Here is a 16,609-nt window from a genome sequence, read left to right as displayed (position 1 = left end):
AGGATTTTATTTTGCAACAGGTAAATGGCTCAAGGTGTAACAATTATAACAGATATCTCGGGCTCCCTACAATTATGGGTAGATCAAAATACAACACCTTCAAAAGTCTTAAGGAAAAGGTATGGAAAAGAGTAAACAACTGGAAATACAAGTTCCTATCCTCAGTAGGAAAGGAAATTCTCATTGAGAGTGTATTACAAGCCATTCTAGCCTATGCTATGAGTGTGTTCAAGATGCCTGGAAAGCTACTAAAAGAAATTGAAGCCATTATAGCTAGGTTTTGGTGGAACCAAAAAGAGGCAAGGAAGGGCATCCATTGGAAATCATGGAATCATATGGGGGCAGTCAAAAACCAAGGAGGTTTAGGTTTCAGGGACCTCAATAGCTTCAACAGAGCCCTCTTAGCAAAGCAACTATGGAGAATGATAAAAGAGCCAATGTCCTTAGTCTCAAGGGTATTCAAACAGAAATACTTCCAAAACTGTGATGTGATGGAGGCTGAGCTAAAGGGATCTCCCTCGTACATATGGAGAAGCATATGGTCAAGTAGGAACCTAATGAAGGAAGGGTTAGTATGGAGGATTGGAAATGGAAGAGATATACAAATATGGAAGGAAAAATGGCTACCTAGACCAATAACATTCCAAGTACAGACTCCCATCAATACTTTAGATTCAAATTGTAAGGTGGTTACATTAATTAATGCAGACACTAACTCATGGAAGGGGAACTTAGTCAAGGCCATTTTCAACGAAGAGGAAGCAAATTTGATTTGTTCAATTCCCATAAGCAAGAGGGGGGTAAGAGACAAAAGGATATGGGCAGGGTCTTCAAAGGGCAATTTCACAGTTAAAAGTGCATACTACATGGACACTAAACTTTCAAACAGAAGCAGGGGTGAGTCTTCTTCAGGAGGGGGAAATAAAGGGTTATGGAAGGATCTATGGCAGTTAGAGATCCCAGGGAAGATTAGAATGTTTATATGGAGGAGCCTCTCTAACATCCTTCCAACAAAAGACAGATTGTATAGAAAGAACATTGCGGAGAGTAACCTTTGTCCACTCTGTGTAAGAGAGGCTGAAACTGTACTACATACCCTATGAGCCAGTCTAGCAGCAAGAGATGTGTGGAGAGGTGACAGTAGCAAGCTCAAGAAGTGGAACAGTTCTTATTGTAACTTCCAGCAATTGTGGGAAGAAATGTCAACAAGACTAATTAAAGAGGACCTACAGATGGCTGCAGTACTATGTTACCTTCTGTGGGGTAGGAGAAATGCATTTATCTTCCAAGACCAGTTCAAGAGTCCTGAAACCATCACAGCAATGGCTCAAGCTGAAGTTGCCATGCTAAGGGAGATAAAACTACAGACTAGCAGCAGACCAGAAGAGAGAACATCAACAGCTATGGTAAATCAGCCTTGGCAGCCACCTGAGTGGCCTTTTTTTAAAGTCAACTTCGATGCAGCATATGACAAGAATTCAAATAGAGTGGGGGTAGGCATTGTTATGAGAGACAGTGAAGGAAGATTACAAGCATGTTTAACAGCATCAAAAGATCAGGTCTTCTCAGCTGCCCAAGCAGAAAGAGCAGCCCTACAAAGAGCCATGGATATGTGCTTAGACATGGGCATGAACCAAGTAGTTTTCGAAGGGGATGCAAAGGCAGTCATTGAGGCAGTTAATTCTAAGGAAGAAGATAATTCGTGGTGTGGTCAAGAGACAGATGATTTACAACAGTTGATGAAGCTTCACCCGGTATGGAGATTGTCTTTTGTTTACAGGTCAACTAATGGTGCTGCTCATAGTGCAGCAAAGGTAGCCATTAAGGAATCTAGTGAGAGAGTATGGATAGAAGGTGGACCCATGGTGGTCTTAGATTCTGTTTTAAGTGATGTATCACATTTTGTTACATGTTGATCAATGAATGCAGTTTCCCTTTAAAAAAAAAAAAAAAAAGGTAGCCCCCCTTACCAGCAAGTCAGCCCCCGTGAGACCTCTCAAACTCCTGCCCCTCCATCCACCTCACAGTTCCACAAGCTTGCTGGCTGCCCAGTCACGTACACACAGCACATGCAACGAACTACTCCAAGCCACCCCAAGGTCTACAGCCAAACAACTGCCTCAACAGCCAATTTTGTATATTCACCTTTTTCAAGGAAACCCTATGTTCATATTATTTTTACTATGTGATAGCTTATCGAGTATTCAACTAATTATTTTTTTTCATATTTTAAATGTTTTAACCACCCCAGGTTATTCTCAATGTGAGAGTAATGCTGCAGGACGAGACTTGGCTTCAGGAGATGAGGCAGAGACCTAGACAGATCAAGAGGATATTTAGTTATGTTTTCAATTATTAATAAGTTATTTTGTTAAGCATATGAGACTTGAATGATTTTCAATATGTGCATCCATAGACCCTTTTAAATTTTAATGGAGTATGCTTTATTTTAAATTATGAAAATATTTTTTATTGGGCTTCTACATTAATGATTTTAAAGGTTGGTAACATTCCGAGTCCCCTAGATTTCTAAAAATGGCATTATTCTTAACCCTAGGGTGACAAGGTGTTACAGACTACCCTTCTCACAAGGGCTCAAAAGTATATGAGTTGTGGTTGACAGAAGTATGGGCACTTTAGACCTTTGACTGCCCCTGTTTTGCTAAGACAATGGCTTAATTGTTGTTCAACATCCTAAAGATGCATGGAAAGCAAAAATCCTTTGTCTCAAATAGATATAGTACCTTCACTAGTCACTTGTGGAAAGAGTTTTTTAAGATAGATACAAGAAGTTCAGCTCGCTTTCAGTACCTTTTACCACCCATAATCCAGAGGACAATCCAAGGCAGTTAACAAATGCATGGAAAATTTTCTAAGGTGTTTCGTTTGTGATAGGCCTAAGGATTGTGCCCAGTGGGTACCCTTAGCTGAATGGAGGTACAACACCACTCAATAGTTCTCCGCTCGGACCACATCTTTTGAAGCCTTATACGGCTACCATGTTGGGTTTGTGGAGCCTGGTTTGTTGGTGTGTTGACTCAGTTTTCGACTCGACAATGATGCATTATGGTTTTTTGGTAGATTTTCAATGAGGCTATCGACCCAAGCCAAAAGTTTGCCAAACAGAAAGTTGGCTAATTGACACTGTTTTTGACTCGGGAAGCGCCAGACAGAAAGTTTGCTCGATATTCACACGACAGGTAGCTTGAGCGAAGCTTAGGAAGAGAGTTCGCTCGACACTCCGCTCGAGTGAATGATAAAAAAAAGTGAAAATTAGGATTTCTGCCGTGTGACACTATAAATATGTAATTAATGAATAGAATAGTTGTTCTGAGGGTTCTGAATAGTAAAATTTTGGCCCCAAAGTGTATTTTGTGATTCCTAAGTAGAAAAAAATCCTCTGTAGTTCTATGGACGTAGGCACGTTGCCGAACCACGTTAATTTTGTGTCGTGTGATTGATTCCCTTGTGTTTGCTTTTGCTTGTCTATCATCGTTTTCACAACATACCATCCCCCTTGGCTTTTGCTTGTGTTTGCTTATGTGCCGGGTAGCACTGTTCATCCAGGTTGGGTTTTTTCCTGGCCCGGTCCAAACCAAGATAACTGAGTTATGGTTACGAGATCCGGCGTGGACGCATAATGAAACCTAGTATCAAAACACGATACTGGGTTGTTACACCCAAACCCTTACGCCTAGGGCTGCAAACGAACAGAGCCACTCGTGAACAATTCGAGATCGACTTGTATAAACTCAACTCGGACTCGGTTCATTTAATAAATGAGTTGTTCATGAACACTAATATTGGTTCGAATATTAAATGAGCAAAACTCGTATAATCTTGACTTTATTCGGTTTAGACTCGTGAACAATATTTGTATAAACTCGTTTCGACTCATTTTGAGCTCGTCACAATATTCGTAATATTTATATATATATATTTACATATATACTTACATATATTCTTTTATTATATATATTTTATATGCTATATATATCATTTTTGATACTTTGTATAAGTAATATATGTTGTTATTTTAAGTTTATGTAAAAGTAACATGTTTTATTATTTTACAATAATAATGTATTAAGTTCATAAAAGAATTATTGAGTCAAATATAAAATGTTTATAAAAATAAAGTTTATTCTTTTTATAAGTTTGCTGGAAATTGTAATTGTAATTAGTGATTTACCATTTGAAATTATAATTTATTATTTTTATTATTTTTTAAGTTTTCTGGAAATTGTAATTGTAATTAGTGATCTATCATTTGAAATTGTAATTTATTGTGATATGATATCTTAGATGTTAGAATTATTATTTTACCTATTTGTAAGTTGTAATTATATTGTGGTCAGTGATGAGTCATTGATTTATATCTATAAGCATTAAGAGCTCAATTTAATATATATAATCATAATTCTACTTAAAATTGATTAAGAGAAATAATCTTATTTATTTATTAAAAAAATAAAGAAATAATCTCATTTGTACTTCAGCCAACCAAAAAAGGAAAAAAAATAAAAATTTGTGGATCAGATTTAAACCGAGCTCGTCGTATCAACTCGAGTATTTTTGTACTCGAGTTCGAGTCGAGTTCGATCATAATTTAAGTTAGATGAGTCGAGCTCCATCAGAAATTCTCAATATTTTTTGAGCTCGAGTCAAGTTCGAGCAAATATATATGCTAAACGAAAACACCTAGTAACCAATTGGTGGTTTGGGGAACACTTTACTAAAGTGCAACCTATTGACCACGATAACTCAAAAACTCAATGCAATTATTGCGCCAAGCTATACAGTTGCCACAACAAGAATGACACTTCATTTATGATACACCACATCCAGAATGCATGTGAAACTTCCACTCTTAAAGGAGTAGGAAAAAGTCAATCCTCAAGTATTAAGAGGGATAAGGAGGGAAGAGTGTGTAGCCTACAAGGTCTAGTAAAGTATGATGCAGAAAAACTTAGGGTGTCAACCGCTAAGTTTTTTATTAGGTGTGAATTGCCTTTTTGACTAGTGGAGCACGAAGAGTTTGTTGAGTTTGTGGCTAATTTAGGCCCCGTTTGGAAGTTGGACTGAGATCTTAGTTCAGTCTAATTTTAAACTGAGTCTAACATCCAAACACACTCTAAAATCACTAAACTTATCTCAATTCAAAACCTCTTTACACATGGGACCTACAACCTTTTTCAACTCAACACCTCTTTACACGCGGGACCCATAACCTTTTTCAACTTCCCATAAGTACATATAAACTCATCTTAACATCTAAACTGATCTTAGGTGGGCCCTACAAAACTTAATTCACCATATCAACTTACTATTATTCATAAAGAATTCAACTCATCTCAACTCAGCTCAACATCCAAACCCGGGCCTTAGAGTCTCGATTTACTTTGCCATCCCGAATCACTTTGAAAATAAATTGTATTAAACTATATAATGATGAGAAGACGCATATAAAAAAATTGTTGGACGGTCAAAGAATCTATCTAACCATTGATCCGTGGACATCATATAAACTATATGTGCATTACCGCACATTTTATTGATTGCAAAAAAATAATAATAATGATGTTTTGCCAAATTCCCAACCATAGGGGCAAAACTATTGGAAGGGTGTTAGACTTGGGGTTGCATGACTAGAAGATTAATAAGATTTTGACCATCACAGTTGATAATACCTCCTCTAATGATATTGCTATTGATTACATGAGGAGGATAAATGATAGTTTATTGGTTGGTGAGTTTCTTCATATGTAGTGTGCTGCCCATATATTGAATTTGATTGTTATGGAGGGTTTGAGAGATGTTTATGAGTTTGTAATAAGGATTAGAGATGCCGTCAGATATGTGAAGTCTTCATCGTCAAGGTTTGTCAAATTCAAGGCTTGTGTGGTAAAGAAAAATATTAGTGGGAGGATGATTTGCTTGGGTGTTTCTACTAGATGGAACTCCACATATTTGATGTTGAGTACTGCTGAAAAACACAAACAAGCCTTTGAACACTATTATATGTACGTGGATAATGAATTCGCGAACCCCACTAGTGATGATTGGAAAAAAGCACAAATTTCGGTAGAGTTGCTGAAAATATTTCATGATATTACACTGAAAACTCGTCGCTCTATTGTAACTCTCTTCTATATATAAATGAAGGAAACCAATGGAAAGGGGATTCAGACCAACCTTGATATCTTTAGCTTGGAGTCTATTGGGCCAGTCAAGCCAAGTCTTCAATTGTATTGGTCGATTCATGAAAGGGCAACCCAGTAAGGGTAATTCTTTGGGTTGGACCGTTGTTTACTTTACCTTAGTTAAGTCCAGTGGGCCTCTCAGGTCCATAATCTGAGTATTGAATCTTATGTTGTTATTTTCCTACTTCTAGTATTGGTTCAGTGTCTGGGAATCTAGGAGGTTGTATTCATTGATTTCTCACCCAGGGTATGACTTCCTACTAGGTCATGGACCATCCCCATTAAAACACCTTGCCACAAGGTGTGGGCAGGCTTCCTTGAGATGATGTATGTTTCCCATGTGGCGTTGTCAATACCCTAGCCTTGCCAACGAATCAAGAGATCCACTTGTGGGTGGTTTGAGGATTTTTTCACCTGGTGGCCCAAGGCTTGTTTGGGTCCTGGTTTAAGGATCCCCATGGAATTGAATGGTGGTAGTACTGGTAATTCCATGATCTTAGAGCTTAACTACTTTTTGAGTTGGGAAACATGGAAAGTGGTATTTGGGATGTGAAAGAGAGATCAAGTTTGTAGGTGACGATTCCTACCTTTTGCAAAATCCGCAAGGGGCCAAAGAAACGAGCAACTAGCTTAAGATAACTCTTGTGAGACACCTAGAGCTGCCAGCATGATTGGGGACGAAGGTATACCAATTCCCCAACATCAAATTGCTACTTCTTCAAATCAAGTCTGCATATTGTTTCAGACAAATGTGTGGTCTTCAAATTATACATTCAGGAAGAACCTAGTACATAGTTGAGGAGCCTAGGAGGTGGGTACTCGTAAAGAACCTCGAATGGGGTAAGCTTGGAGGACATGTGGGGGTAGTATCATAACACCATTCTGCCATTGAAACCCATGAGGACCAGTCTTTTGGTTGATCTCCAATGAAGCACTGTAGTTCATTTTCTAAGGTTTTATTGAATGCCTCTGTTTGCCCATCGGTTTAGGGGTGGTATGCAGTACTCATTGCCATTTGGACCTCTTGGAGAGTATAGAATTCCTACCAAAAATGGCTAGTGTAGGTGCTGTCTCAATCAGAGTTGATTGAAATAGGTAGACCATGGAGTTTAAAGATATGTTTAAGGAAGATTTCAACCATAGTCTTAGTTGTATAGGGGTGGGTTAGTGGGGGTGAAATGGTTGTACCTGGTGAGTCTATTGTAGCCATGGGAATTAGGCAGCTCCTCAATGAAGTCTATTGTTATGTGAGTCCAACGCCGAGTTGGGACTAGTAATGGCTGTAGCAGACTACTAGGGAGGGTATTGTCAACCTTGACTCTTTGGCATAAGTCGCAATTTCTAATAAATTGTTTCATATCCTTCTTAAGTCTTGGCCAAAAGAATTTCTACTCCCTCTATGTATCGACTTATCATATCCTGAATGCCCAACCCAAGGGTTGTTGTGCATCAATTTCAGTAGTCTATTGTTAAATTCATGATGGGGTATGGAGAGCCGATTCTTGTATAGGAGTAGCCATCATTGTGGTGACAGCTGGCCCTCTTGGAAAAGGGACATAAGTGCCTGCAAGTGGTCATCAGCCACATGCTGCCATAAGATCATCCATCCAGCTTATTATAGGGAAAGCAGTTAAGGATACTAGGCATTCATCTTCATTTTGTCTTCTAGACAAAGCATCAGCTACTCTGTTCTCAGTTCCCTTCTTATAGTCGAGGAGTTTAATGATCCACTTTTGCTGCATGGGAATACCTACCTTATGATCATGTAGGTATTTGAGACTTTGTTGATCAGTCCTAACAAGAAAAGTTTGCTCAAAGGATAGGACCACCACTCGAGAACAATCAAGACAAGAGCAAAGAGCTCCTCAAAGGTGGACATCATGAGTGCTCTTCCTTTTGAGGCCAACTGTAGAAGCCATGTTACTTCACAGAGACAGCTTTCCCGAAGCTCCTGCTAGGTCATGGCTCGTGAAATTTTGTTAAAAAGTTCTACTATTAAAATGTTGTTTACTATATAGTGAACATATGCCTAAACCGGTTTTAAAGTTAGTTATGATGGTTTTTACATTATCTGCAGGAGCTTTTCAACATAAGCTTCAATTTGGTGCTTTTAAAAAAGTGAACTTTTAGCTTTTTTAGGTGTTTAAAAAAGTGAACTTTCAACATAAGATTTAGTGATGACTGACACCATCAGAATTCATGAGTATTTGAGAAAAAATTTGCTGTCAGGATTTATTTCCCTTTTTAGCAAGAGCAATTTCATGCGATGTTACTAAATTCCAAGAGCTATTTCATGAGAAGTAAGAAATACATACGGGGAAGATAAGACGTCCTCAAACTTGTAGTTTATGAAGAATGCCAAAAGTCCCACTACTGTGGCAGCATCCAAGCGTACCTGTAAGTTCAGAAACTAAACAAATTAAATTGACCCATCAGGCCATTACTATTTTCCAAAATCATTTATCAAACTATGCATTTAAAGGACAACCAGCTTAACGTGACTGGCTTAATCAGGTAAGTGCTAACAAGGTTGGTCTTTTAGTCCTAGACCCCATATACCGGGGAGGTTGATAGGTTGAAAAAGTTTTTGTAGGATCGGTTTTATGCCAAAGATTTAGGAAAACTTAGATACTTTTTTGGGATTGAAGTTGGTAGGTTTAAGAAGGGTAATAGTCTATCTAAGAGGAAGTATGTACTTGACATATTTGAAGAAAATGGTTTATTGGATGCCCAGCCTATTGATACTCAAATAAATCCAAATTGTAAGTTCATTAAGGACAAGGGAGAATTATTTAAAGATCCAAGCAAGTATCATCGACTTGTTGGAAAGTTGGATTATTTTACTATCACTAGACTTGACATATCTTATGCAGTGAGTCTAGTGAGTCGATTCTTGGAAGTGCCATGGGTCTCACATTGGGATGTTGTAACCCATATTCTTCGCCATCTTAAGCGAGCTTCAAGTCTTTGATTGCTATATAATGCAAATGGACAACGTCGCCTAAAAGCTTCTACAGATGCTAATTGGGCAGGTTCTCCTTCAGATAGAAGATGTTGGTACATTTTTTAGAGGTAATTTGGTTAGAGTAAGAAACTAACAGTAGTAGTTCGTTCTAGTGTAGAAGCTAAATACAGGCCAATGGCTCAAGCTACTAGTGATTTGACGTGGTTACAACACTTTCTTCAATAGATTGACTTCCCAACTCCTACTCCTACTCTTGTTGTTTAGTGATAATCACGCTGCATTACAGATTGCCTTTAATTTTGTCTCTATGTAAGGACTAAGCATATAGAGATTGATTGTCATTTCATTTGAGATCAGATACTTTAGTGGTGACATTCTGTTAGAGGACATGGTTGTAATAAGTGTAACTTGTGAGGGTATAATTGTCAATTTAATGTAGTATATATATGCTGTTGTACATCATTGAATAAGTAATGTGAAGTATTTTCCCTCCACAAGTGTCTACATAGTATCAAAGACACCATCGTCTAAGCTCGCTAGAGTAGTTTGTGTTGTTCGATCGGAGTATGTTTGTTTAGAGTAATTTTTGGTGTTCGATCTCAATTTTGTCGTCAAATCTAAGCTCAATAGTGGCTTCTGCTGCTGGATCTGGGGTCATCGTTGTTTTTTGGAGCATCCTGGCAGCTTCTCCTTTCATCGTCGGCGGCCGGTAGGAGGTTCAAGGTGTTTTCGTTGATTTTCCGGCGTCGTCTCCAATAGTGGACACAAGGGGTGAGTTTGCCATTAGTCTGTGCATCCCGACATGTTCCTCCTCGTTAGTGATTGCCGAAAGTGCTGCCTATCACCGGCAACATTGAAGGGACAGAGTGTTTGGTTGCAAGGATAAGCAATCGCATCCTCAAGTGCGGATAACCCCAACCTAGAATAAGAGCTTGTTCCTAATCCAGAATAACACCTATTTGATAACGAGGATGAGGTCATTCCCAGACCACTTATTCTTGTTTAGGATAACCTAATTTGGTTTTATGTTTAGGTTGAAGTTGGTTTCGGCCGATACAGACTGATACTGGCAGGTTCCAAGCCAATACAGATGCAATACAGGTCGGTTCCGAGCCGATACCGGCCGGTTCATGGTCGATATAGGTTGAAACAGTGCAATTCAAAGCCGATATAGCGAAATTCTGACTGATATAGGCCCGAAATTTTGTTATTTAGACACTTGGACTGAGTTTCTACATTTCGATATTATATTTCTTGGATTTTCAGGTTGAATTGTAGTTTTTCTCATATCTTGTGTGGACTTTTTGTCTCCAAGTTCAATTATGATATTTTCTTCTGCATCCATGACAACTAAATTTGAGTCACACTTACATGATGTGGTTGCCTCCTATGTTTCTCTTGGTGGGCATGGAGGCCAGGGTGTTAGAGGTCCACGTGGGTGATGTGATGCCAAAGGTAATCGTACTCGAGGTTGAGAATCTCATTACTGTGGTTGCACTTACCACTCGGTGGAGTATTGTTGGGATCTACATGGTAGACCATCTGGATCTGCCAATCAAGTCATTTGCCAAGATATGATTAGTATATCAAAGGATGAGTATGATAAGCTTTTGGGTCGCACACGGGTTTCATCTTTCACAACTACTCTTGCCCACTCAGGTACAGCGTCCGCATGTCTTGTCTCATCCACTCAAAATCCATGGATCATTGATTCAAGAGCTAATGAATATTTGACTGGTTTGTCCTCTGTCTTATTTAAGTTAGATATTGTGACATCTCTAAAAAGTGTTACTCTTGCTAATGGTTCTCTAGCTAAAGTTATAGGCATTGGATCCACTAAGCTCATTGATTTCATATCCTTGTCATTTGTTCTATATACTCCTAGTTTTTCCTTTAGTTTGATGTCCATTAGTAAGATTACTCAAAGTCTTGAATGTTCAGTGACCTTTTATCCCTCTTCATGTGTCTTTCAGGATCTCAAGACGGGAAACAAGATTGATACGGGGCATGAAGCTGGTGGTCTATATTATCTTGATGTACTTGAGCCTTTACATCCTCCTCATCATATGCTTATGAATGGCATTGTCGCCTTGGTCATCCCCCTCTTTCCCTTTTGAAGCATTAGGTTAGGAATCTAGAAAATGTGTCTTCCTTTTCTTGTGAAGCATGTCAACTTAGTAAACACCATCACGTCTTTTGTACCTCGAGTCAATAAACGAGCATCGAGTCCTTTTGAATTGGTTCACTCTGATATATGTGGATCAATCAACATTGAATCAATTAAGTTTCAATGTTTTGTCACATTTATTGATGACTACTCTCGTGTGACATGGGTGTTTATGATGAATGCAAGATTTGAACCTCTTTTCATATCCAAAGTGTTTTGGAAAGAAATAAAACCCAATTTAACAAAAGGGTTCAAGTTTTGTGTTTTGATAATGCTAGAGAATATCAATCTAATGCCTTTACTACTCACTTTAGTAATAAAGGAATTGTTCATCAAATTTTATGTTCTTATACACTCCAATAGAATGGGGTGGCTAAATGCAAAAAATCGTCATTTGTTAGATGTAATCCAAGCACTTTTACTGCACATGCATGTTCCTAAATGATTTTGGAGTGAATGTGTTCTTACTGCTTGTCACCTTATTAACCGTATGCCTTCATCAATTCTCAATGGTTCATCTCTCTTCTCCATCTTGTTTCCTTCATCTCCACCATTTTCCTTTCCTCCAAAAATCTTGGGTGTGTTTGCCATGTTCATAACCTTGGCCTAGGTTTTGATAAGCTTAATCTATGTTCTACCAAGTGTTTTTTTGTTGGTTATTCTTGAACTCAAAAAGGATATCGTTATTATAGTCCTGTTCTTAGATGCTACTTCACGAGTGCTGATGTTACCTTCTTTGAGTCTGTTGGAATACATATTGTAATTAAATGTATAGTGTGAGGGTATAATGGTCACCACTTGTATATGTATAGTTGATTACTCATTAATAAAACACAATACAGTTTTTTCTCTCTCTCTTGTTTATCGACTACATGGTATCAGAGAGGTGAGTGGTCGGTTGTGGTTGTACAACGGGTTAGTGGTGTTTTTCCGGCGGGTGCTGGTGGTTGTAGTTGGTTGTTGGTGGTGCTGTGAAATTTTTGGCTGAAGTTTCAGCCGGCAGCCCCTTTCGAAGTGCTTTTCCGGTGACATAAGGGGTTATCTCCGGTAATGGACACCGGAATCGAGGTCGCCGGCGTCCTCTGTCCACTCCGGTGAATTTTCGTCTCCATCGGCTGCCGAAAGGACTGTGCATCGCCGGCCGAAGGAACAGTCCAGGTATGTTTGGCTGCAAGTTTTTGGCTATTCCTGGTGTGTTTTGCTATCTTATCCGTGGTTGTGCATGCCCCCAATCTGGAATAAGAACCTATTCCTATTTGGAATAGCACTTGTTTGGCATCAGGGTTAGGAATAACTTATTCCGGGTTCGGAATAACTTATTCGCGTTTTCTGATTCATTCTTGAATCCGATACGCCCGAATCCGGTACAGGGCCGATACAGGCCGGTTCAGACCGATACAGGGCCGAAACAGACCGAAACAGGGCCGATACAGGACGGTTCAGACCCGAAACAGGCCGGTTCAGGTCCTAATTCTACTTTTCCAGACTGTTTTTGACCCGTACAGATCCGAGATTTGCGTTGTTAAGCTGGTTTCTATTTTTCCAGCGTGTATTTGTTCGTTTTTTGATCCATATTCTCGTATTTTCCTCCATGGAAGCTAAGTTTGAGTCATTATCTATTGCACCAAACGTTAACATGCCTATGACTACGGTCTTGACACAACTAGTTCTACCTTTGCTCAATGGGAGCAAGAAGATGCTCAAATCTGCTCCTTGATGTTGACCAATATTGAGCCTAATATTTGTGCTAGTTTAGTACACTTTGACACTGCTCAGGAGATATGGAGGCATCTCAAACAAATGTACTCGGGTGTTGGAAACACAACTCGTATTTATGAGTTGTGTCAACAATTTTTTGGATTGGAACAGGGTGCTTTGGGTCTAGAAGAGTATTACTCTAAAGTGATGGGTATATGTGAAGAACTCAAAATTTATCAACCTATCACTTCTGATGTTTCAATTATGCTAAAACAACGTGAAGAGTTCAACGTTGTTCGGTTTCTAGTTGGCCTAAAACCTGAGTATGAGTCGGTTCGCTCGCAAATTCTGGCAAGCCCACAACTCCCATCCTTTCCTGATGTGTTCTCCCGACTCCAGCGAGCCACATTATCTGGATCTGGATCTCAGTTATCTTCTGACCAGAGTAATGAGAGATCTGCTTTAGTTGCCTCTTATATTGCTCCTGGTGGGCATGGAGGCTGGGGTGGTAGAGGTGCACGTGGGGGACGTGATGCCAGAGGTAACTGTACTCAAGGTCGTGGATCTCGTAAGTGCACCCATTGTGGTCGCACTAACCACTCGGTGGACTATTGTTGGGATCTACACGGGAGACCATCTGGGTCCGCTAATCAGGCCATTTGCCAAGACTCAACATCACATGCAACGAGTTCCAACTTGCCTCCAGAGATGATCAGCATATCGAAGGATGAGTATGATCAGTTTTTAGTTACACGAGCGGCTTCATCTTCCAGAGCTACTCTTACCCAACCAGGTACAGCATCTACATGTCTTGTCTCGTCTACCCAAAATCCATGGATCATCGATTCAGGAGCTAATGAACCTCTAACTGGTTTGTCTCATTCCTTATCTGAGTTAGGTACTATGTCATTTCCCAAGAGTGTTACTCTTGCTAATGGTTCTCTTGCTAAAGTTACAGGCATTGGATCCACCAAGCTCACTGAGTCTATATCCCTGTCATCCGTTCTATATGCTCCTAGTTTTCCCTTTAGCTTGCTGTCCATTAGTAAAATCACTCAAAATCTTCAATGTTCTGTGACATTTTTTCCTTCTGTATGTATTTTTCAGGATCTCAAGACGGGGAAGAAGATTGGTACGGGGCATGAAACTGGTGGTCTGTATTACCTCGACGTCGAGCAGTCACCCACTCGAGCCCTCACTTCCTCCTCCGCTTTTGAATGGCATTGCCGTCTTGGACACCCATCCCTTTCTCTTTTGAAACGTCAAGTTAGGGATCTTGGAAATGTGTCTCCCTTTCCTTGTGAAGCATGTCAACCTAGTAAACACCACCGTGTGTCTTTTGTACCTCGAGTTGATAATCGAGCATCTTCTTCTTTTGCATTGGTTCATTCTGATATATGGGGACCATTCAACATTGTATCAAACAAGTTTCAATATTTTGTTACATTTGTTGATGACTATTCTCGTATGACATGGTTATTTCTGATGAAAGCAAGATCTGAACTCCTTTCCATATTCAAAGTCTTTCGAAAGGAAATTAAAACTCAATTTGGACAAAAAGTTCAAGTTTTGCGTTCTGACAATGCTAAAGAATATCAATCTAATGCCTTTGCTGCTTACTTAAGCAATAAGGGAATTGTTCATCAAACTTCATGTTCTTACACACCCCAACAAAATGGGGTGGCTGAACGTAAAAATCGTCATTTGTTAGATGTAACTCGAGCTCTTTTATTGCACATGCATGTTCCTAAACGTTTTTGGAGTGATGGTATTCTTACTGCGTGTCACCTTATCAATCGTATGCCTTCATCTGTCCTCGATGGCTCATCTCCCTTCTCCATTTTGTTTCCCTCATTGCCAACCTTTGCTCTTCCACCCAAAATCTTTGGGTGTGTTTGCTATGTTCATAATCTTGGCCCAAGCTTTGATAAACTTGATCCACGTGCTACCAAGTGTTTCTTTGTTGGTTATTCCCGAACACAAAAAGGATATCGCTACTATAGTCCTGCTCTTCGACGCTACTTCACAAGTGCTGATGTCACTTTTTTTGAGTCCATACCCTATTTCTCAGACACATCTTCGGTTGTTGAGTGTGATCCTCTACCATTACCTACTCTAACCCTTTCTCCTCCACAGTCACCCACTATTACCCAACCTCCTTCAGTGCCTTCTCTTGTCCCTCTACAGGTGTACTCGCGTCGCTCACGGACCCCAGCTCCATTGCCTCCACCAACTTTGTCTCCGTCTTCAGACCCTGAGTTACTCAGTGCTTCAGAATCTCTACCTATTGCTCTCCGAAAAGGTACTCGTTCTTGTGTTACTCAACATCCGATTAGCCAATATGTCTCCTGTCATGCATTGTCTCCATCTTTTTCATCTTTTACTTCTCAATTGTCAAAAGTTTCTGTTCCTAAGACAGTTCAGGATGCTTTATCTGATCCGGGATGGAGGACAGCCATGGAAAATGAAATGGATGCTCTTCACCATAATGGGACATGGGATCTTGTTCCTCTGCCGCCGGGAAAACAATCTGTTGGCTGTAGATGGGTATACATAGTCAAATTCCATCCTACTGGCGCTGTGGAACGTCTGAAAGCTCGCTTGGTAGCTAAGGGTTACACTCAAATTTATGGCATTGATTACGACGAGACTTTTTCTCCCGTTGCCAAAATTTCATCTGTTCGGGTATTGATCTCTCTTGCTGCTAATTTGGATTGGCCCTTATTTCAGTTGGATGTTAAAAATGTATTCCTACATGGTGACTTAAATGAGGAAGTGTATATGGAGCAACCACCTGGTTTTGTTGCTCAGGGGGAGTGTCGAGGTACAGTTTGCAAGTTAAAAAAGGCATTATATGGTTTGAAACAATCTCCTCGAGCATGGTTTGGGAGGTTCTCTGATAGTGTAATGGCATTTGGTCTTCATAGATGCCAAACAGACCACTCGGTATTTCATCTGCATAGTGATGCAGGTCATATCTTATTGATTGTATATGTAGATGATATTGTAATTACTGGGAATGATTCAGCTGGAATCGTCAGGCTGAAACAATTTTTACATGATCAATTTCAGACAAAAGACTTGGTTAAACTTAGATACTTTCTTGGAATCGAAGTTAGTAGATCTAAAAAGGGTATCAATCTATCTCAGAGAAAATATGTGCTTGATCTTTTGGAAGAAACTGGCATGTTGGGTGCACGGCCTATTGACACTCCTATGGATCCAAATCGTAAACTCTTGAAAGAGGAAGGTGAGTTGTTTGGAGATCCAGGTCGGTATCAAAGACTTGTTGGAAAATTAAATTATCTGACTATCACTAGACCTGATATTTCTTATGCAGTAAGTGTACTGAGCCAATTTCTACAAACGCCTAGGGTCTCACATTGGGATGCTGTAATCCATATTCTTCGGTATCTTAAGCGAGCTCCTGGCCTTGGGGTGTTGTATAGACCAAATGGGCATCTTAGAATTGAAGCTTTTTCAGATGCTGATTGGGCAGGATCTCCTTCAGATAGAAGATCGACTACTGGATATTGTACCTTTGTAGGAGGTAATTTGGTTACATGGAAGAGTAAG

The 16,609-nt window shown here is 39.7% G+C and overlaps 1 protein-coding gene across 22 annotated transcripts in view; it reads right to left on the bottom strand.

Moving 5' to 3' along the window:
* LOC122300135 overlaps nt 1–16,609 on the bottom strand; it is a 55,396-nt gene that overhangs the window by 10,071 nt on the left and 28,716 nt on the right. For 17 of the 22 annotated variants that reach the window (XR_006239918.1, XR_006239917.1, XR_006239919.1 and 14 more), the window contains one exon: nt 8,519–8,613. Coding sequence is in view for 16 of the 22 variants with exons in the window: in XM_043110563.1 (XP_042966497.1) it covers nt 8,519–8,613 (95 nt within the window). In the remaining 6 variants the exon portion in view is untranslated. Of the gene's footprint in view, nt 1–8,030; nt 8,155–8,518; nt 8,614–16,609 lie in introns of those variants that run through there. The other 5 variants (XR_006239922.1, XM_043110566.1, XM_043110574.1 and 2 more) reach the window with 3 other exon arrangements.

Source organism: Carya illinoinensis, chromosome 2, assembly GCF_018687715.1.
Source record: "Carya illinoinensis cultivar Pawnee chromosome 2, C.illinoinensisPawnee_v1, whole genome shotgun sequence".
NCBI lineage: Eukaryota > Viridiplantae > Streptophyta > Magnoliopsida > Fagales > Juglandaceae > Carya > Carya illinoinensis.
Note: the sequence above shows the minus strand (reverse complement) of the source record. Positions and strands in the feature narration are given on the sequence as shown.